General features: G+C 36.0%; 1 protein-coding gene across 3 annotated transcripts in view; it reads left to right on the forward strand.

Annotated features, from left to right (window-relative positions):
* Window positions 1–23,792, forward strand: part of CEP112 (centrosomal protein 112) — a 587,248-nt gene that overhangs the window by 91,042 nt on the left and 472,414 nt on the right. For all 3 annotated transcript variants that reach the window (XM_072645484.1, XM_072645485.1, XM_072645486.1), the window contains 2 exons: window positions 17,739–17,825; window positions 22,741–22,840. In XM_072645484.1, the coding sequence (XP_072501585.1) occupies window positions 17,739–17,825; window positions 22,741–22,840 (187 nt within the window). The remainder of the gene's footprint in view (window positions 1–17,738; window positions 17,826–22,740; window positions 22,841–23,792) is intronic.

Genomic DNA, 23,792 nt, shown 5'->3' on the forward strand with positions numbered 1-23,792 from the left:
CAATACTTGAAGTGTTTCTTTCTAGCTGCTTGCAATATTTTCTCCTTGACCTGGGAACTCTGGAATTTGGCCACAATGTTCCTAGGAGTTTCTCTTTTTGGATCTCTTTCAGGAGGTGATCTGTGGATTCCTTGAATACTTATTTTGCCCTCTGGTTCTAGAATCTCAGGGCAGTTTTCCTTGATAATTTCATGAAAGATGATGTCTAGGCTCTTTTTTTGATCATGGCTTTCAGGTAGACCCATAATTTTTAAATTGTCTCTCCTGGATCTGTTTTCCAGGTCAGTTGTTTTTCCAATGAGATATTTCACATTATCTTCCATTTTTTCATTCGTTTGGTTTTATTTTGTGATTTCTTGGTTTCTCATAAAGTCATTGGCATTCTTCTCCTCATTGGCTTTTTGAACCTCTTTTGCCAATTGACTTAGCCTCTTTTTCAAGGTGTTATTTTCTTCAGCATTTTTTTGGGTCTCCTTTAGCAGGGTGTTTACCTGCTTTTTGTGCTTTACTTGCATCTCTCTCATTTCTCTTCCCAGTTTTTGCTCCACCTCTCTAACTTGATTTTCAAAATCCTTTTTGAGCTCTTCCATGGCCTGAGCCCATTGGGTGGGCTGGGATACAGAAGCCTTGACTTCTGTGTCTTTCCCTAATGGTAAGCATTGTTCTTCCTCATCAGAAAGGAAGGGAGGAAATACCTGTTCACCAAGAAAGTAACCTTCTATGGTATTAATTTTTTTCCCTTTTCTGGGCATTTTCCCAGCCAGTGACTTGACTTCTGAGTATTCTCTTCACACCCACTTTGCCTCCAGATCTGCCCAGCCAGCACTTGGGGTCTGAGATTCAAATGCTGCTTCCCAGCCTTAGGGTTTTGGGCAGGGGTGGGGTTGCTATTCAGTGTGAGATAAAGTTCAGGTGCTCAGGTCGGGGCAGGGCCACCACTGGGGCTCAGTTTCCTCAGGGGGTGTATGTGGAGACCTTCAACAATGGATCCAGGCTCCTGCCTGCTTGGGGAGCCCCGGTCTGCCTCCTGAGGGGGGTTGAGTTATGGGGGCACCCCATTCCCCTTTCAGCAAGCCAAGAAGATCCTCTCACCAACCTTTGGGGGCCGTGGGTGGAGGGACCTGCGCGGCCACTAGAGATTCTGTCCCTGAAGCCTGCTTTGATCTGCTCCTCTCCACACCGCACGGCCAAGGCAGGGCTGGGCTCGGCTCCGAGTCCGCAGCACGACGGACCTTTTGCATCAGGTTTTCAGGTCTCTGTGGAACAGAAATCTCGTCTGCTCTGTTGTTCTGTGGCTTCTGCTGCTCCAGAATTTGTTGGGAGTTCTTTTTTACAGATATTTTATGGGCTGTGGGTTCGGAGCTAGCGTATGTGTGTCTTTCTACTTCGCCATCTTGGCTCCGCCCCCTCGACCCCTCTAATTTTGGATATCAACTTCAAATTAGTTAAGGGACTAATCTATCCAGTTCCTTTGACCCAGTGATCCTACTGCTGTGGGTATATGCTGAGAGTAGAAGGCATTAGCAGTACTGCAATATGTACTAAGATACTCATAGCTGTATTCTGTGTAAGCAAGGAACAGAAAAAAGAAATATGAATGTTCTCCACATGAGCAATAAATAAAGTATGATATTATGAATGCAATAAAGTATTATGGTGCAGTAAGAAATGACAAACACTGGGAATTCAGAAAAATATGGAAAGAGTTTTATGAAATGATGGGATGTGAAGTAGGTAAAGCCAAGACAACATATAGAATGACTTCAGTGTTGTAAATGAAATCACCACAATGAAACTGAACCTGCGTCACTGAAAAGTGAATTTCCTGGGCGACATAGAAAGAAACATATTTGGCCGCTCAAGGTAGAGAGAATGGGATGGACAAATAGGACTGTATAATGTATACGTTGTGAGATGTTGTTACTGTGTTGGATATATTTGTTTAACTGTTATTCTCTATCACAAGAGTGGATTCAATCTAGAAGTGGGGGTGGCTGTGAGGATAAAATGAGATACTATCTGTAATCAGTTTGCAAACCTTTATGTTCTATTTGAATGCTTGTTATTATTTTAAAGCCTGTTATATCTTGACAGACTTTATTTTTCCAATTTGCTTACACCATTCCATCTTCTAGCTCAGTACTTTTTCATTGACTGTCCTTCAAGCCTAGAATGCTGTTCTCCCTCATCTCTACTTTTTGGTTTCACTCAGCTAAAATTCCACCTACTGTAAGATGCGTATAAGGTACAAACAAAAACTAATGTTTAAAAATAAATTCAGAATTCTAATGAGTCATGAAATCATGATGGATATAAATTTGATATTTTTAAAGTTTCGGAAATATGAAAATCTAGCCATTTTAGTTATTTCCTAAGGAAATTTTAGGAAAACATGATTTAAGTCATAAATCTATTTGACATAGGAATAACAAAATAAGCTTTTTTTCCCCAACTATTAGGACTGAACATTAACAATGAAATTTTTTTAATTAAAATGATCTGACAATTGAATATATTGAATAGGTAATATTAGAATATATTTAAAATATATTTCATGAATTCCAGTATTAATTTATTCTCACATTTTAAATTACAGTTGTATATGAATAAATCAGTGAGAAAACATTGAAGATTAAAAATAATTTGGTTTTTTGGTTAAAAGCCTCCTCAGTCAATTAGAGATACCATGTGCCAAGCTAATGAAAATAAATAATGGTACATACCTTTTCAGGTATGTCTGCCTCATATATTAAATTAGGGCAACACATGCTTGTTGTGGGAAATATAACATTCATTGAAAAAATCAGAACTCAGAAAGATATTTTTTCATTTTCATTTTAAAGATACAACGTAGTATTCTAAATACAGAATTACTTACTAGGTGATCTCTTTAACATACCAGAAAGGTCAAAGCAGTGTTATTATCATTTGTTTGTAATATATCCAAATATTTAGCTTTTAGTAAAAATTGATGTTTGCCTTTCTTTTTCTTCTTTTCTCATCTGTGATACCCTTTTTAAAATTAAGAAGTCTTCCATAAATAATCAAATTATTTTCTGAAGAATTGATAAAGGACCATATTGTAGAGCTTTTATACATTTTGTAAAATGTATAAAATATATATTTTATCAAGCTATAGAGTAAAGAGAGCACATATAGTTAGCATATGATTTAGTTTTTCAAACAGGTCACTTTAGTGCAAATTCTTATGCTCTTATATATGTATGCATATACCTATACCCCTGGAGTTTTGGCCCTTATCTGATTTTTGGGAAATGATTAGATTGCCATAGGGAACCTATGTGTAGGGAAGCTTTGTAGTTTTATGTAAGGGTGGGAAAATGTCTTTGGGCATGTTTCCTGCATACTCAGAATGGGAAAATTAGACCAATTTTAATTCTAATTCCTGTGTCTACTTGGAAGGAGGCAAAATTATGCACTTTTAAAAAAATCTTGTTCACTCAGCTTGATAAGAGTGGCAAATCACTTTGATTCTTGTTTGACATTTTAGTAGTATTTTAGAAAACATTTGAATAATTTTATTTGAATTTTTCACAATATAGTCTAAAATTTCTGTACAACTTGCATAGTAAATTAGAAGTGCAAATAAAAAAATTAGTTAGAAAAGTAGTTAATTGTTAGTAAAAAACAAACTTTTTTGTTTATTGGTAATTTGTTTTTTAATGTCATGCATCTGTTGGAATGTTTATGACCTTATTTCTTTAGAAATATATAGTTCAGAAATGTATGAACTCCCATCAAAAATACAGCAAAATATACCGATGTTTTTGTAAATAACTGTAGGAATATTGATAAGTATTAGATATTTAAAGTGTTCCTTTTCTCCCACTCCCACTGGTAGATGATCATTCTGCAGAAGATTAGTGATCAATATAGTTCAAAGCATAGCCATAGGATAATAAGGGAATGTAGCTTTTTATTATAAGTTTATAAATTAAATAAGTACAATAAATTCCAAGTTTCGGTATAAATTTTTCTAAGACTGTAAGTAATTGTGGCATCTGAGAACAGGGTTGAATGAAGTGACCCCTTTTATTTTCTACTTTCTAGCTGTTTAGCTGCCAGTCATCAATATTTTTGGTGGGGTAAGCATTCTGGGCTACTCTGAAGTCAGGAAGACTCATCTTCCTGAGTTCAAATCTGGCTTCAGACACTTGTTTTTGTTGTTCATCCTTCATTTTCAAAGAAGACCAATGACATCACAATGTGGAAGTCAGGGTACTGTGTGTTTGGCTATGGCTGACCAGACCAGTGTGAGGTTGGAAAATTCCTACAGATCCTGCACAAGTGGTCCATTAAAATATTTAGAGTGAAAGTGGCTCTGAATTTGTGCAGGTCATGCTATCTTTTTGCCTCTATGATTCTGCTTTGCTTATGGAGTACAGTGTTTTTTTTTGATGAGGGACGTGTTAGACAGTCCTGTGCCAGTGTTTCCCATATCTCACAATCAGTACTAAAGTTCTTCAGAGATACTTTGAGTGTGTTCTTATGCCATTTCTTCTGATCACCTTGTGAGTGCTTACCTTGTAAAATAGTCTTTTGGGTAAGCATGCGTTTGGTATTTGAACTGTGTGGCCAGACCATTGAAGTTGGCACTGTCTGCAATAGAATTTGAATATTTGGCAGTTCAGTTCCTAGAGAGGACCTCAGGATCTTATCTTGCTAGGTAATCTTCAGGATCTTTCTGAGACAATTCAAGGGGATATGGTTCAGTTTTCTGGCGTGGTGCTGATAGACTCTTTAGGGTTCATAGGTATACAACAGTGTATTAGCATGATGGTTCTGTAGACCTGCGTTTGGTATGCAACCTGATACCTTTTATCTCCCACACTTTCTTTTGGAGCCTCCCAAACACTAAGCTCTGGCAATATATACATCCCCCTCATCATCTGTGTGGACAGCCCTGGAGAGTGTACTGCCAAGAAAAGTGAACTTTTCCTCAGCATTCAAAATTTCTCCATTTATTGTGACCAGTGGTATGGATAATGCTCTGCTGGCTGGTGGAGAACCTCTGTTTTCTTTATGTTGATTGTCAGGCCGAAGTTAGCCCAGGCTGCAGAGAATTGATCTATATTCTGTTGCATTTCGGCCTCAGAGGCTGCATTGAATACACAATTACCCATGATCAAAAAGTTCTGCACCAACTTCCCCTCTACTTTGGTCTTAGCTTGTAGACTTTTCAAGTTAAATAGCTTATCATCAGTGCAGAAGCTGATTGAAGGCATCTGACAACATAGTGGAAAATATTATATTGAAGAGCATAGAATCAAGCTTTATTGCGCTGGTGACTGGGAAAGCATGAGAGTGTTGTCCTTCATCCAGAACCTGTGTGGGCATGCCATCATGAAACTGTAATAAAATGCTAATGAACTTCCCTTGGCAATACAGTTTCACCATGATCTTCCATATGTCCTTACAGCTGGCAGTATCAAAAGCCTTGGTCATGTCTACAGATGTGTACCAAGTTCTATTCTACTCCTGGCACTTCTTTAGTTCTCTAGCTGTGAGACCCTAGACAAGTCACTTTACCCTGTTTATCTCAGTTTTTCATCTATAAAATGAGCTGGAGAAAGAAATGGCAAAGCACTCCAGTATCTCTGCCAAGAAAACCCCTAAATGGGGTCACAGAGAGTTGGACACTACTGGAACGACCTGAACAATGATGACAACAATAACAGAAGGCACTTACTGGAGTAGCATAGAATGAATAGTAGTAATAAAACATTTCCCCCATTAAGTTGGTTCACATCCTCCCAGAAATACATAACATCCAGTGGAGGAATGGGTATATACACCAATTAAGAGGCACACGGGTAGGAAATACAAGTAGCCAAGGCAGTGGGCCCTCATGTTTTTTTCTTCTGATATCCACATACTATTCCCTATGGCAAAATAATATTTTTACTAGGCTCATCGTTATGCTGTATCTCTTGGCTTTATCTTCTCTGTAGTTCATCTTTTTTGGCTTGCTCTCTGCCGGGAGACACAGCTGTTGCACAGGTGTCTCCACAGTAAGCTACTTTGTTGATAGATGGGGGAAGGAGAGAGAAATTCCTTCCAGCACCATTGTCCTGTGGAAGACCCATTCCCTTCCAAGGACTGCCTTCTGCCTCCATAGCTGGCTCTCTTTTCAACTTCCAGAGATAATTATCACAAATGACAGCACTCCTATTTCAACAGACTCCAGAGCTGCTTTTTAAAGGCTGCCAATGGTGTGACTGATCCTTGAACCAGCCAATAACTGTCAGCTCTCAGGTTGGTGGAACAACTTCTTATGAAGGAGTTAAAAATACTTTTTTTTGTATAAGATACATGTATATAAAACACTTCTTTATGTCCCATTTTGTCATTCTTTCCAGTTGTTTGAATGAGCTTCTTAGGGCTTTAGCCACTGAAGGTCTGCTATCTTTTATAAGGTGCAAAATTATCCACTTGGAATCTTAAAGGAGTGCATTCTTGAAGATACAAATGTAACTATTTTCAATCTGAAAAGAACAAAGCCTTACACCTCACTGTTTGTTACTCGCTCCTTATATTCTTTAGTTTCATCAAATGGGCCAGAGAGACCTAATTGATCAGGTATTCTTGGATCAAATCTCTACTAAAAATAATGATGTTAATAATGATAAATAGCTATGTGTATTATGACATATCTATCCATGGTTACAAAGAATTGGAAATTGAGGAGGTATGCAGTAATTGGGGAATGGATAAAAGCATTGTGATATATGATTATGATGGAGTACTATTGTATTGTGAGATATAATTTAAGGGATGATTTTACAGAAACCTGGGAGTATATGTATAAATTGACACAGAGTGAAATTATTATTATTTATTTATTTTTTTTTTTTTATTTTATTTTTATTTATTTAATTTTTAACATTCATTTTAACAAAATTTTGGGTTCCAAATTTTCTCCCCCTTTGTCCCCTCCCCCTACCCAAAACACCAAGGATTCTAATTGCCCCTATCACCAATCTGCTCTCTCTTCTATCATCCCTCTCTGCCCTTGTCTCCATCTTCTTTTTAGTCCTGTAGGGCCAAATAACTTTCTATACCCCTTTACCTATATTTCTTATTTCCTAGTGGCAAGAACAGTACTCCACAGTTGTTCCTAAAACTTTGAGTTCCAACTTCTATTCCTCCCTCCCTCCCTACCCCTTCCCTTTGGAAGGCAAGCAATTCAATATAGGCCAAATCTGTGTAGTTTTGCAAATGACTTTCATAATAGTCGTGTTGTATAAGACTAACTATATTTCCCTCCATCCTATCCTGCCCCCCATTACTTCTATTCTCTCTTTTGATCCTGTCCCTCCCCATGAGTGTTGGCCTCAAATTGCTCCCTCCTCCCCATGCCCTCCCTTCCATCATCCCCCCCACCCTGCTTGTCCCCTTATCTCCCACTTTCCTGTATTGTAAGGTAGGTTTTCATACCAAAATGAGTGTGCATTTTATTCCTTCCTTTAGTGGAATATGATGAGAGTAAACTTCATGTTTTTCTCTCACCTCCCCTCTTTATCCCTCCACTAAAAAGTCTTTTGCTTGCCTCTTTTATGAGAGATAATTTGCCCCATTCCATTTCTCCCTTTCTCCTCCCATATATTTCTCTCTCACTGCTTGATTTCATTTTTTTTTAAGATATGATCCCATCCTCTTCAATTTACTCTGCGCACTCTGTCTCTGTGTGTGTGTGCATGTGCATGTGTGTGTGTGTAATCCCACCCACTACCCAGATACTGAATAGTTTCAAGAATTACAAATATTGTCTTTCCATGTAGGGATGAAAACAGTTCAACTTTAGTAAGTCCCTTATGACTTCTCTTTGCTGTTTACCTTTTCATGCTTCTCTTCATTCTTGTGTGTGAAAGTGAAATTATCTTTTTAGCTCTGGTCTTTTCATCAAGAATGCTTGAAAGTCCTCTATTTCATTGAAAGACCAATTTTTCCCCTGAAGTATTATACTCAGTTTTTCTGGGTAGGTAATTCTTGGTTTTAGTCCTAGTTCCTTTGACTTCTGGAATATCCTATTCCACTCCCTTCGATCCCTTAATGTAGAAGCTGCTAGATCTTGTGTTATCCTGATTGTATTTCCACAATACTTGAATTGTTTCTTTCTAGCTGCTTGCAGTATTTTCTCCTTGACCTGGGAATTCTGAAATTTGGTCATAATATTCCAAGGAGTTTCTCTTTTTGGATCTTTTTCAGGTGGTGATTGGTGGATTCTTTCAATATTTATTTTGCCCTCTGGTTCTAGAATCTCAGGGCAGTTTTCCTTGATAATTTCATGAAAGATGATGTCTAGGCTCTTTTTTTGATCATGGCTTTCAGGTAGGCCCATAATTTTTAAATTGTCTCTCCTGGATCTGTTTTCCAGGTCAGTTGTTTTTCCAATGAGATATTTCACATTATCTTCCATTTTTTCATTTTTTTAGTTTTATTTTGTGATTTCTTGGTTTCTCATAAAGTCATTGGCCTCCATCTGTTCCATTCTAATTTTGAAAGAACTATTTTCTTCAGTGAGCTTTTGAAGCTCCTTTTCCATTTGGCTAATTCTGCTTTTGAAAGCATTCTTCTCCTCATTGGCTTTTTAAACCTCTTTTGCCAATTGACTTAGCCTCTTTTTCAAGGTATTATTTTCTTCAGCATTTTTTTGGGTCTCCTTTAGCAAGGTGTTTACTTGTTTTGCATGCTTTGCTTGCATGTCTCTCATTTCTCTTCCCAATTTTTCCTCCATCTCTCTAACTTGATTTTCAAAATCCTTTTTAAGCTCTTCCATGGCCTGAGCCCATTGAGTGGGCTGGGATACAGAAGGCTTGACTTCTGTGTCTTTCCCTAATGGTAAGCATTGTTCTTCCTCATCAGAAAGGAAGGGAGGAAATACCTGTTCACCAAGAAAGTAACCTTCTATAGTATTATTTTTTTTCCTTTTTCTGGGCATTTTCCCAGCCAGTGACTTGACTTCTGAATATTCTCTTCACATCCACTTTGCCTCCAGATCTGCCCAGCCAGTGCCTAGGGTCTGAGATTCAAATGCTGCTTCCCAGCCTCAGGGCTTTGGGCGGGGGCGGGGCTGCTCTTCAGTGTGAGATTAAGTTCAGGTGCTCAGGTGGGGGCAGGGCCACCACTGGGGCTCAGTTCCCTCAGGGGGTTTATGTGGAGACCTTCAACAATGGATCCAGGCTCCTGCCTGCTTGGGGAGCCCTGGTTTGCTCCCACCTCCACTGCTGCCTCCTGAGGGGTCCTGAGTTATCGGGGCATGCCACTCCCCTCTCGACTTGCCAAAGAGACCCTCTCACTGACCCTTGTCACCTGTGGGTGGAGGGACCTGTGCGGCCACTGGAGATTCTGTCCCTGAAGCCTGCTCGGATCTGCTCTGGCGCTGCGCGGCCAAGACAGCTGGGCTTGACTCTGGGTCCGCAGCGCGAAGGACCTTTTGCGAAAGGTTTTCAGGCTGTCTGGAGCAAAAATCTCATCTGCTCTGTTGTTCTGTGGCTTCTGCTGCTCCAGAATTTGTTGGGAATTCTTTTTTACAGATATTTTATGGGCTGTGGGTTCGGAGCTAGTGTATGTGTGTCTTTCTGCTCCACCATCTTGGCTCCGACCCCCACAGAGTGAAATTATTAGAGCTAGGAAAGCAATTCATACAGTAACAGTAATTTAAAGACAAACAACTTTGAAAGGCTTAGAAACATTGATGAACACAATGATTAACTACAATTCCAGATATTCATGAAGAAACATCCTATTCCAGATAGAGTGGTGATGTCCTTATAGTGCTGATGGAAGCATATATTTTTTGGACATAGCCAGTGGAGGCATTTGTTTGTTTGAAAACCTGAAAATGAAATATTTTAAAAAGACCAAAATAGGAAAAAAAAAAAAAAGGTAGTGGACTCAAGGTTAAGAACCTCTATAATAGAAGACATAGAGCTTTGACCAGGACAATTGCAATTTAGCACTACCTTTGAGCTGTCATTCCAACCTGAGTTTTATGTAAGCTCTCATGAAAAAAGTAAGCAGTGTGTATGCAGTCTACTGTAAACATACCTTTATGTTTTAATTCAGTGAATTCACAAAGACTTCATTAAACAACATATTTAACCAGAGCCAGCTGGTAGTGCAGTGGATAGAGAGCTAGGCTTGAAGTCACAAGACCAGAGGGCAGATCCAGCCACGCACATAATAGCTGTGTGATGTTGAGCAAGTCACTTAACCTCTGTTTGCTTCCGTCTTCTCAAATGTGAAATGGGGACAGTAATAACACCTACCTTGTGTGGGTGTTGTAAGGACCAAATGAGATAACTGTAAAAAGTGCTTAGCACATTATCTGGCACACTGTAGGTGATGTATAAATGCCTATTCCCTTTCCTTCCCCTAATATGTGAAATTGAAACAGTGCTTCAATTCTTCAGTCCTTACGAACAGAAAAAAAATTAGAGTTACTCCTGGGTCCAGTGATGGGTATAAAAGTGTTTTCTTTAGCTTTTCTTTACTAGTCTGAACTCCCTTGATGTTCTTCCATTTAACACAAAAATGTACTCATACTTATGGACTAATACTAAGGAATTACTCAACTGGTCATTAGTATTTGGAATGAATTTTTAAGTTAACTTCTTTTTCCTCATTAAAGACCTTCCATAAACAATCATATTCTTGGGGCCTATTTCAGGAGCCAGACTACAAATTTTCTATAACATATAACTTATGTTTTGTGGTCTTTCAAATGGATCATTATGCTCATAATTTAGAAAAGCACACTCTCTGATACCATAAACAAATTAGGAGAACATGGAGTAGTTTACATGATAGATCTATACATAAGGGAAGAATGTAGAATCAAACAAGATATAGAGAGCATTATGAGCTGTAAAATGGATAATTTTTATTATATAAAATTTAAAAGTTTTTGCATACCAACGCCACTAAAATTAGGAGAGAAGAAAGCTGTGGGAAAAATTTTCAGCAAGTATTTCTGATAAAAGCCTCATTTTTCAAATATATAGAGATCTGACTCAGATTTATAAGAATATAAGTCATTCCCGAGTTGATAAATGGTCAAAGCATATGGACAGGCTGTTTTCAGAAAGGTGAAGAAATCAAAGCTACCTATAGTCATATGAAAAAATGCTCTAAATCACTATTGATTAGGGAAATGCAAATTAAAACAACTTTGAGGTACCACCTCACACCCATCAGATTGACTAATATGAGAGAAAAAGGAAAATGATAAATGTTGGAGGGGATACAGGAAAAATAGAACACTAATGCACTGTTGATAGAGTTGTATACTGATTAAACCATTCTGGAGAGCAATTTGAAAATATGCCCAAAGAACTGTCAAACTGTGCATACATACCCTTTGATCCAGCAATGTCACTACTAGGTCTGTATCCCAAAAAGATTTTTTTAAAAAAGAAAAAGAAAGGACCTATAGATACAAAAGTATTTACAGTAGCTCTTTTTGTAGTGGCTAAGAATTGGAAATTGAGGGGATACCCATCAATTGGGGAATGGCTAAATGAGTTGTGGTATGTGATTGTAATGAAATATTATTGTGTCTTAAGAAATGATGAGCAGGATGATTTCAGAAAAACCTGGAAAGACTTACATGAACTGATGCAGAGTGAAATGAGTGGAACCAGGAGAACATTGTACATAGTAATATTGTACCACAAACAACTCTGAATGACTTAGCTATTCTCTTTTTTTGAAGCATAATTTTTTTCACTTTTTTTTTGCAGCATAGCTTACAAATAAATCTGCTTTGCAGGATTTCACATATAGAATTGATAGCTCTTTCTTTTTTTAATTAATTAATTAATTTTTAGTTTTCAACATTCATTTCCACAAGATTTTGGGTTCCATATTTTCTCCCCATCTCTCCCCTCCACCCATCCCAAGGGATCATGCATTTCAATTATCCCTTCCCCCAATCTACTGTCCCTTCTCTCATCCCTTCCCCTCGGTTTTCTTGTATGGCACAATAGATTTCTATGCTCCATTGTCTGTACGTCTTATTTCCCAATTGCATAGAAAAACAATTTTTAACATTTGTTTTTAAAACTTTGAGTTCCAACTTCTCTCTCTTCCTCACTTCCCACCAATCACCACTAAGAAGGCACTCAGTTCTATATAGGTTATACATTTGTAGTCATGCAAAACACTTCCATAATAGTCATGATGTGAAATACTAGCTATATTTCCCTCCATCCTATCCAACCTTCCATTTATTCTATTATCTCTTTTGACCCTGTCCCTCCTCAAAAGTATTTACTTCTAATGACTGCCTCCTCCCATTTGCCCTCCCTTCTGTCATTTCCCCCACCCCCACTGTGCCTGCTTCCCCCCTGCATTCCTGTAGTGTAAGATAGATTTTCATACGAAACTGAGCATACATACTATTCCCTCCTTAAGCCAAATCTGATGAGAGTAAGGTTCCTTCTTTCTCTCTCACCTTCCCCCTCTTCCCCTCCTTTGAAAAAGCTTCTCCTTGCCTCTTTTATGTGAGAGGTGATTTACCCCATTCCGTTTCTCCCTTTCTCCTCCCAATATATTTCTCTCTCACCCTTAATTTTATTTTTTTAAAGATATTATGCCTTCATATTCAATTCACCCTGTGTCCTCTGTATATATGTATATAATCCTCCAACTTGGAAACAATTCAACTTTAGTAAGTCCCTTATGATTTTTCTTTCCTGTTTGCCTTTTAAAGCTTCTCTTGATTTTTGTGTTTGAAAGTCAGATTTTCTATTCAGCTCTGGTCTTTTCATCAAGAATGCTTGAAAGTCCTCCATTTCATTGAATGACCATTTGACTTAGCTATTCTCAAGCAATACAATGATCCAAGACAAACCCAAAGGATTCATGATGAAAAATCCCATCTGCCTCCAGAGGAAGAACTGATGGCTTCTGATTATAGACTGAAACATTATTTTTTGCCTTCCTTCCTTTCTTCTTTTCTTTCTTTTTCTCTTCCTTCCTTCCTTTCTTTGTTTCTTTCTTTTTTCTTCCTTCCTTCCTTCTTCTCTCTCTCTCTTTCTCTCTTCCTCCATTTTTCTTGATTGCCCCTCCCCCCCAAATGACTAATATGGAAATGTTTTACATGATTACACCTGTATAATGTTTATCAGATTGCTTACCATCTCAGGGAGGAAGGAGGAGAGGAATGGAGGGATAGAATTTGGAACTTAAAACCTAATAATGAATTTTAAATTTGTTTTTATATGTAATTGGAAGTTTTAAAAAAAATAAAATCACTCCCTCTCATCTTCTAATTCTTGCCTAGGTTATGTTGCCTGATTTGGGCATAGCTCAACATGTTATCTTTTGTGTCAACTACTCCCCCCCCCCCCATGCAATTTTCTTTATGTTCAACTCACCTCACACATGCAGTTTCTGTGTCTCTTAGGAGTTTGGTCAGGTTCTTTGGACACCTAATCCTTGTGTCTGTGCCCTTGTGCTGGGTTGCAGAGTAGCGGTTAGGGGTGCCACACTTTATGCTTAGTGGGACTGTAGAGCTGTTGAAAGAGACCTAGGATACCAATGTTCATTAGTAGAAATTGCCTTGTGATGAAAATGTGAATGTCCGCTTAGGTTCATACCCTCATAAATAATAGAATTTAGAATTAAAAGTAACCTTTGAAATCACTTATCTCCCTCTAACTCCCTCCCCATCATCTTTTCTCCCTCCTCTGCTTCTCCATTTTCCATTTTACTAAAGCCTTGCTGATAGAGGGAAACTCCTTGCCAGGTATGCCTTTCTGGGCAGTTTATTCCTTGTCTAAACCAGAAATAATTATAAAAGAATTCCTTGGGCTTCTTACCTAGTGTCTAGATAATACTTATACACTTTGGTGTTACAGTGTGTATTATTAGATTAACTTTTTTCTCATGGTACATTGTACTGAGGGGCCTTTGCAGTGCTGTAGGGCTTGGTATAATTAGTACAATGTTATCTACAAATAGCATCTCCATCAATAAGAAATGCTTCTTTTTTTTTTGGACCTTAGGCACAGCATTTAACACGACATGTTTGGCAAACATCTCTTTGTTTAACACTGTGGAACATGATGTACCAAGAATTGAGAGTGATGTCAGCTATCGCCTGGACTGTATTCTTTTGCTTGCAGTGAGGTAGAAAGCTGTAGGTAGACAGAGAGCTAAGTTTAGAATTGAGTGAGTAGAGGAAGGAGACAGATAAGAATTGCCTTTGGAAAATTGCGTAGTGTTTTCAGTGATTATAAAATTTTCACAGCAGAAAACACCTAAATATTCTTTCAGTGATACTTTATGGCAATGAATCATGGGACATCATGCTGCCAATGATTTGAATAAAAGAAGCAGTATAACAGACATTACTAAAATATGTATAATTAGCAAAGGAATTGGATTGGTCATAAAGTAAGAATGAGCACATTAACAAGCTACATCTTAGAAACTGGATAATAGTTTAGAACTAAAAGAGACCTTTCTTCCTTTCTTCTTTTCTTTTCTTTCTTTTTCTCTTCCTTCCTTCCTTTCTTTGTTTCTTTCTTTTTTCTTCCTTAGAGACCTTAGTTATTTGTGCCACTTGGTTTTTTTTAAATGAAGAAACTGAGGTCCAGAGAATTTAAGTGGCTTGATCACACAGGAGTTGTAGAGCTTGGATTTAGATGAGTACTTCTTATTTCAGATGTAATCTTTCTATTATATCATGCTTCCTTCCATTTGATTAATTAGTATCTGTAAGATACTAAAAGAAATGAAAGCTCTTAATTGAGTTTGGGTAGATCTTTTTTGGAGTATTTGTGGGAAAAGTTGGCTAAGAATCATTTAGAAAGAGGAAGTGTGGACTAGTGTTGATTTGCATTGCTGGAGGAAGTACCTATGTTTTTGGAATCATGAATCTTTCCAGGCTACTACTTTTTATTGATAGCTGCATAAAGGCATAGACATTCCATCTTTCACATATTAGTGACAACTCTCATTGACAGTGACGTGAGACCTTGCAAGGTTATTCAGCTCACAGTGTTGACCCCCAGCCCACCTGACTATGATGGACTCTTGTAAAGTCTTCAAGTGAGCCAAAAAGGAACCTACTTACCTAACCAGCCATTAGGCTTTATACATGTGTAACCATCGATGGCAATGTGAGTTGGTTACAAAGTCCTTCCAGATTTATGTTTCTTTCCAGTTTGGGAAAAAAGAAATGGAATGGAATATTGAATGGGCTGTGAGTGGATGTAATTTTGACTGATGGTTGTGACAGATTGTGGTGGACAGGAGGAAAGAGAGAGAGAGAAGGGTAGGTAACATCAGCAGAATTGTGGAATCTAATGACCACTGTGGATCCTTTTTTCTTTTTTCTTTTTCTTTTTCTTTTTTTTTAGTGCCCTAAGAGGATATCTGCATAAAAAAGAAGAAAGATAACTGTGGGTTGGGTTTGTTTTCATTTTTATTTAATCATGATCATTTCAGTAGCAAGACTGTTGAGGGAAATTTTGATAATAGGAAAGCGTGGATTCTAATCTGCCCCTGCCTTACTTCTACTTAGTTGTGCATTTTAAAAAAATTATTGTAATACTATCTTTAATGAATTTTTAATATATATTTTATAAATAGCTGTGACTAATTTTGTCTTTAAGTGTAATGTCCTTGTGACTGAAGGGTATGAGATAGCATTGGGAGCTGCTGAAGAAAGAGGGACCTCTAGTGTGAGACTGAGGCTAAAAAGTTAAAACCCCAGCCCATAATTAGAGAGTTCTGTTCTCTAACTGGAGGCTCAAGCAAGAGCCATATCGTAAGCACAGAATCACTGGAAATTAATGCCTCATGGGATAAATTTACCTCATAGATTAGAATGAAGGTTATACACGAATATACATTTACATGACTGCCCAGCCCTTGAAGCACTGAAAAAAGCAATTTGTTGGTAGAATTTACTTCTCTGGGATCAATCTTGGCTATTCCCTCTCAATTTAACTTGAATAACCTACTAGTTCAACTTTTCTGGTCTGAATACTGGTCTGTCAATGATATATACTCTTTGTTTGATTGCCTCATCCAATCCACCTTTTCTGGAAAAGTCCTTTGCAGTATTTCTGCCTGTATTCATGCTATGTAGCTCATTTGAACAACTCTTATTCTATGTGGAATTCTTAGTCTTGACCCACAGTAGTTGACTACTATTGATTCGTACTTGATCCTTGCTGTTTATTAGGTAATCTGTCCTTTTTTCAAATGTGACCCCAGATTGCCTCTACCTTATTGTAATCTCTCTGGGAACTGAACAGTTTTGCCGGAGTACCTGATAGAGTAGATTCCTGTTTATCAAAGTTTTGCTTATCATTATTCTTGACCACATCTTAGAACTTATAACTATCTTCAGATTCTTTTGCTCATGCCAGTTATCCTGACCCTTTACACAGACCCTAGAATGAATGCCAGCCCATCTTTTTTCCATCATAAAGATTCTATGTTGTATAGTTCTTTTGTTCTCTTTTGTGTATTTATCTGTAAAATTGCATGTTTATATTTTGATGATTATATTTGTCTGTTTTGAACAGGTGCTCATCGAGTTGCCATTTTAGTTAAAACTTTTTTTTATTTTTTAAAGATGCTCTGTGTTAAAACTGTTAGAGTTTGCTTTATATTTGTAGCTGGGTAGAATGTAGTGCAGATTCTTTGCAAGAAAATTGGCCTATCAAAAAGTGTTTTATTATGAACGCAACTTTGAAGAGCAATTTAGTGAATGCAGTAAAGTTGTAAGTGGCCATTTCCATTTACAATTTTTATTTGTTAGTTTCATTTTTTTTCTCTTAAAATTTTTATATATTGTCATTATTTCCAACAAACATTGGTGAAGAAAATTCTGTGTTCCTGAAAGGGGGCTGAAAGTTATAGTAACCATGAATGAACAAGGTTATTCCCCTTAAAAATCTTAGAGTGTTAACGATTGGGGAAAGCATTTGTTTTTTTAAAAATACTTAAGGAGATTTGTCCATATGAATAAAATGTATAAGATTAATATGGTATATATTCTTATTTTGCTAAACCTCAGATAGACCTCATTCTGAGAGGAATTGTGGGCTACCGAGAGCTGGCCTTGGAGGGAGACATAGGTATAAGTTTGTTTTCTGACACATACTGGTTATATCATCATGGACAAATTGTTTACCCTGTGAATGCTTTAGATATCTCTCTAAAACTGTAAGTTGCAGAGAAAGTTCTGACCTGTATTGGCAGAAGGAATTTTTTCAGGTGAAAGTTACCTATATCAATGAAATAAGTTGATTCCCTATTCTGATATTTTTACTTATAGAAACAGTATATTTAAAGTCATATGAACATGTTTGGAAGACACATGTAAATGGAAAGGGTGAGTTGGAGACAGGATATTCATAGTTAAAATATTCCATGAAAAGTTAAGGAAATTTTATTTATATTTGTGTGTATGTATGTATGTGTGTGTGTGTATGTATATATATATATGTATATGTATGTTATGTATATAGTTAAAGTAATTTTGGGTGCAAAATTCACTTTAAAAAAGTGACCCCTTTAAAATTTGAAATTTTTTGCTACTCTTAGAAATATGGTGATAATTTTCAGGAAGAAATACATACATACATATATATATAAATAAATTTCTTAGAAATAGCTTAGTTTAAATTTAATTTCATATGTCACAAAGCAAGCTAATTTATTACAGTTAAAATTCTTTTTTTCTCTTAAAGTTGGAGATGAAAACAAAAATATTAGAAGGCAATTTTCATGAGGAAAAGCTTAAATTACAACAGAAGCATGATGCTGATGTTCAGAAGGTAAGATATAGTTGTTCATTAAGCAAATATTTAATGTATGCCTAGTATGTCCAAATAATTCAATAGGAGATATAAAGATGTATAAAGCTTCCCTTTTCTCAAGTAGTTGATAGTTTAGTATAAATTTTTGAAATTGTTTATCAAATTGTTTTAGAACTCAAAATGAACCAATAATTAATGATATTTCTTTAAGTGGGAAACAAAACCAAAAACATTTGGGAAGCAACATTTAATTATTTTAGCAGTACTTATCATCGTAACGAATTGTCAAAATATAATCTCTGAAAAAATGTTTGACAGTTACTTTATATAAGTATATGTTTCAACAATGCAAAAATGTGTATTAAGTATCTCTTATTTGTGTAATACAGTGCTAAGCACTAGGGAAGATAATATCAGATACTGATTTTATTTGTATTGCTATCATATTTTCCTACTAGACTGTGACCTGGCTGAGTTCACCTACACAAATAAATATGATACCTATACAAGTAAATATAATACAGAATAGAGCATAATGAGTTCATAACTGAGGTTTGAGAAAAGAAAAACTGGAAAGCAGTATGGCAGAAATTGGGTTTAGAGCAGTATATGCCATTTATCAAATAAGGCCAAATTGCTTGTGTGACTTGGATGTAAAGAGAGATATTATTATATATTATTATATGTATTAATATATATTGTATTATAAGAAAATCAGAAGAAGGTGAAACATTACTTATCACACTTATGGCTAGGTGAACAATTTATGAATAAACAAGAAATAGAGAGCAAAGACAGATGTAAAATGGATAATTTAGATCGCATTAAAGTAAACAATTTTTGTGCAGATAAAACAAATGTAGCCAAGATTAGGAGGAAAACATAAAACTTGGGAAAAAATTTATAGACAGTATATCAGATAAAAGTCTCATATCTAAAATATATAAAGAACTTTGTTAAATCTATAATAACACTAGTCATTCCCCAATTGATAGTCCAAGGATGTGAACAGGCAGTTTTCCAATGAAAAAATCAAAATAATTTATAGTCATATGAAAAAATGATCTAAATCATTATTGATTAGAGGAATATAAATTAAAACAACCCTGAGATATTGTTCATATTGTTGTATCAGATTGACTAAGATTATTGAAGGGAAAAGTGACAAATGTTGGAAGGGATGTGGAAAAATTGGTACAATTAATTCATTGTTGGTGGAATTATGAACTGATCCAGCCATTTTGGAGAACAATCTGGCATCATATGCAAAGAATTATTAATCTGCTTTATAACCTTTAGCCCAGCAATACCACTACTAGTTCTCTTTCCAAAGATGGTTAGGGAAAATGGCAAAAAAGCTATACATTCTAAAATGTTTATGGTAGCTCTCTTTGTGGTGGCAAAGAATTGGATGTTACAGGGATCCCATCAATTGGGGAATATCTGAACAAGTTGTGGTATATGATTGTGACGAAATGCTATTATACTATAAGAAATGATGAGCTCAGTGATCTTTGAAAAATATGGATGCATATTTGCATGAAAATAATACATGAAATAATGAAGAATGAAAATGAGCTGAAACAAGAGAACACTGCATACCATAACAGCAGTAATGTTTTAAGAATGACTTTGAGCAGCTAAGTCATTTTGACTATTTATAAATGCCCAAATTAATTCTAAAGGGCCTATGAAGAAAGACGCTCTCTGCATCCAGAGAAAGAATTGATAAATAGAAGTATGCATAGAATAATTTTACACATATATACATATACATACATACACATATACATACATACATACATATTTTCATATATATATATACACATATATATATATATCCCTATTTGTGTCTAATGGTAGCCATCTCTGAGGAGGGGAGGGGAGAGGAAGGAAGGAAAAAAGAGGGAAAAAGGAAACTTACAGAATAACTTTGTTGGGTATTTAAAGGAATAGCAAGCTGTACCTAGTGAATTTGTGGTTTCATGTGCGTTCATCTTTTTTTAAAAATTGTTCTGTGCTATAGAAATGCTTATTTTATTCCATAAATAAAAAAATAACAAAAGAAAAAGAATAGATTTATTGTTCAAGTTGTATTTGAGATGAGACTTAAAGAATTTTGCTTGGTGGAAATTATTATTATATTTAGAATTGAGGACACTGAGGCCTAGGAAGGTTATGATTTATTGAAGATCACACAGATAGTAGAGCTGTGTTTTGAACCCAAACTCCCTGATTCTAAATCCATTGCTCTTTTCTATTATGCTGTATTTCAGAAAGGTTAAGGAGTACTGTGAATAAATTACTTTGACAGTAATGTAGTGTTTGATGGAGTAGAATACCATGAGTTAGGTCTAGAGAGGTGGGATAAGGTTAACTAAGACTGTCAGGGAAGTTCAGTGATTGAGGAATTTCAATTTTATTAAGTAGGCAGGACAGAAAAGTAAAGGGACCAGAGTTGAGCAATATGACCAGATCTATACATAATAAAGTTAAGTCTGGAATAGATGTAAATTATAGTGCTAGAGTAGAGGCAGGTTAGAAGGCTGCTGCAGTAGTTTGGGAAAGAGAGGGACAAAATACAAGGGATTTTATGGAGATGCAGTCAGTGGGAGTCAATAACTGATTACATATGTGAGTTGAAGGAGAGGGCAAGTCAAAGATAACAAAATTTGAAGATGAAGGACAGAGTGGTGGTGCCACTGATAGAAATATTAAAGTGAGAAGGATAAAGTTTTTAGGGAAAGATAATAAGCTCAAGTTTGAGATTTTGGATATTTAGGTGGAATATTTTTTAGATAGGTGAAGACATGAGCCTAGTGCATGGGAAAGAGTTCAGGTTTTGAATTGTAGTTTTGAGTCATTTTTATAGAAGTAGTAGTTGAAACCATTGGAGTAAATGTGATAGTTGAGGCAAGAGAAGTGAAGATTAAGGACAGTACCTTAGAGAATGCAAAAATATTTTATTGGTGTCTTAATGTAGATTGGAGCATACATTAAAAAAACTTTTTATTGTTTCTTTTTTGATCTGTGTTTTCTTTTACAACATGACTCATATGGAAATATATTTCACATGAATACATAAGTATACAAAATTGCTTGACTTCTCAGCGAGGGGGAGAGCAAAAGAAAGCAAAGAGATAATTTGGAACTAAACATTTAAAAACAAAGACTTAAAAATTTTTTGTATGTGATTGGAGAAAATAAAATTTTAAAGAACGAAAGAAAAAGCCCAAATTACATGGGTAGTAATCCTTGAAGTTCTACTTTGAACAAACAGGAGAAATTGAAAATAAGTTAAAGGGATAACAAGGGATGATTATCTGGAGTCCCACAGGGAGGAGGCAGTCTGTTGGAGAGCAAGGGTTGGAATGAGATTCCTTGATCAAGTAGAGGGGTTAGGCTTGGTTAAAGTGTTAGATCACCTCATCATGTGAGATAGGGGTGAAGGAGGAGAAGAGGCAAAAGGCATCTGAGTGATAGGGGGTGAGGAAGAGGATTTTTTTTCCTGCAAAATATAAGGCAAGGAGAGGGGGGGCCTTGGAGATTTGAGGAGGGATGAAAAAGGATGTAATTATGATATTTTCTGATTTGTGGTCATAGCATCACTGGGAGACTATTATTATTATTATTATTATTATTATTATTAAGTGGCATGGATAGGAAATAAGACAAGTTAGGGAGACTTCAGTTTTTTAAAATTAATATTATCTTTTCTCAATTACATGTCAAAACAATTTTTAATATTTTTTTATTTTTAAATTTGAGCTCCAAATTCTATCTCTATTTTTTCTTCTCTCTTTAAGAAGGCAAGTGATTTGCTAAAGATTATACATGTGAAATCAACAAAACATATTTCCATATTAGCCATGTTGCAAAACAGACAAAAAAACTCCAAGAAAAAGAAGTAAAAAAGAAAGTATGCTTTGATCTGTATTCTGACTCTTATCAGTTCTTTCTCTGGAGCTGGAACACATAAGACTTCATAAGTCCTTCATAATGGTCTTTGCTGTATTTCTGAGAATAGCTAAGTTATTCACAGTTGGTCATTTTACAATATTTCTGTTACTGTATGTAGTGTTTTCTTGGTTCTGCTCACTTCACTTTCCATTGGTCTTCCAGGTTTTTCTGAAAGCATCCTGCTTGTAATTTCTTATAACATAATAGTATTCTATCCCAATCATATAACAGCCGTTTTCCAATTGATGGACATTCCCTCAGTCTCCAATTCTTTGCTACCACAAAAAGAACTGCTATAAAATATTCCACTTCCTTTGATCTCTTTCAGATACAGATCTGGTTGTTGTATTACTAGGTCAAAGGGTACGTACAGTTTTATAGCCCTTTGGGCATAGTTCTTAAATTTCTCTCCAGAATGGTTGGAGCACATCAGAACTCCACCAATAGTGGATTAGTGTCCCAATTTTTCCACGTCCCCTATGACATTTGTCATTTTTCTTTTCTGTCATATTAGACAATCTGATAGGTGTGAGTTGGTACATGAGAGTAATTTTAATTTGTATTTCTTAATAATGATTTAGAGAATTTTTTCATAAGACTATAGATAGCTTTGATTTCTTTTTTTTCTAAAAACTAACTATTCATATCCTTTGACCATTTATCATCGGGGAAATGATTCATATTGTAAATTTGACTCAATTCTTTCAGATCTTGCTTCAGACACTTTATGACTTTAGGAACATAGCTTAACCCCTGAGCTTCCTCCTTTGTAAAGTGGGGGTGATATTCATATCTCGATAAAGAGTTGATATGAGGATCAAGTAAATCTTACAGCAATGTATAAACACAAGCTATCATTGTTATTAATGCTAAGTTGGGTTTTGTGTTGTTCATTGCTGCAGATATTTATCTTTCACATATGTTCAATATGTTAAAAAAGTAATAGTTATTAAAAAGTTTTAAATGTTTACAGATTTTAGAAAGAAAGAACAATGAGATAGAAGAATTGAAAACTTTACATAAAACTAAACAAAATGAAGCTGAAGATACTGTTAGGAACCTCGAGAAAAAAGGTGATGTAACATAATCTTTTTAATAGAAAATTTCATTTTTTTCTTATAGATAGGTGGTTGTAGGTAGTTATATGTGTGTGTGTATGCGTGTGTGTGTGTGTGTTTGTGTGTGTTTATGTCTTTTGCAATCAAAATAGCTGTTGGGAATGGGGGACCTAGAATAAATTTCTCTCAGTCCTTTAAATTTTCCAGTGCAATTTTCCAGGTACCAGTGCAATACTTGAGCCACCCCATCTGTTAACATAATCTACCTTTATTAGTAGTTAGACACTGTAGGGAAATAACCAAGATGCATATGAAACAGTTTCTGTTTCCAACCCTACTGAGACAACAAGACTTTTATATGTGTAACAATTAGAGAGCTGTGTAAAAAGTACATACAGAGTACTAATTTGGAGATAATACAGTGTAGATGTATGTTCTGGATGGTCTGTATGTGGAGAAATCACTTGGCAGGAGTTAATGTAAAAGACTCATGACCTGGATAGGTGGAAATGAAAGATAGGGGCTTTAGCAGTGGGGAATAGCATATAGAAAGCTAGGAATTAATATAGTGTGATTTAAGCCCAGTGAAATTGAATGTTAGGGCCTATAGTAAAATTTAGCTAGAGATGGGGGTGCAACATTATTGAAGATTTTTAGCAGAAGAATGATGAGATGAAGTGATATTTTAAAAAGATTTATCTTGAATTATCTAGAAATGTACTCATTTAGTACAGTGCCTTTTTACATACTAAGTACTTAATAGACACTTATTCAGTTGAGTTACATGAGTATAAACTGATGGATGATTGATGGAAGAAGGGCTTGAAGTAAATGTGCGGGATGGGCTCAAGAGTTTAGGTGGAAGGACTAGCTTGGTAAGCATGAAGAATACTTTGTCTGAGCAAGGGGTGAAAGAAGTTTAACCATCTGAGAGAATGATGATGCCGCTGACAAAAATGAGAAAATT

Source organism: Notamacropus eugenii, chromosome 2 (genome assembly GCF_028372415.1).
Source record: "Notamacropus eugenii isolate mMacEug1 chromosome 2, mMacEug1.pri_v2, whole genome shotgun sequence".
Taxonomy (NCBI): domain Eukaryota; kingdom Metazoa; phylum Chordata; class Mammalia; order Diprotodontia; family Macropodidae; genus Notamacropus; species Notamacropus eugenii.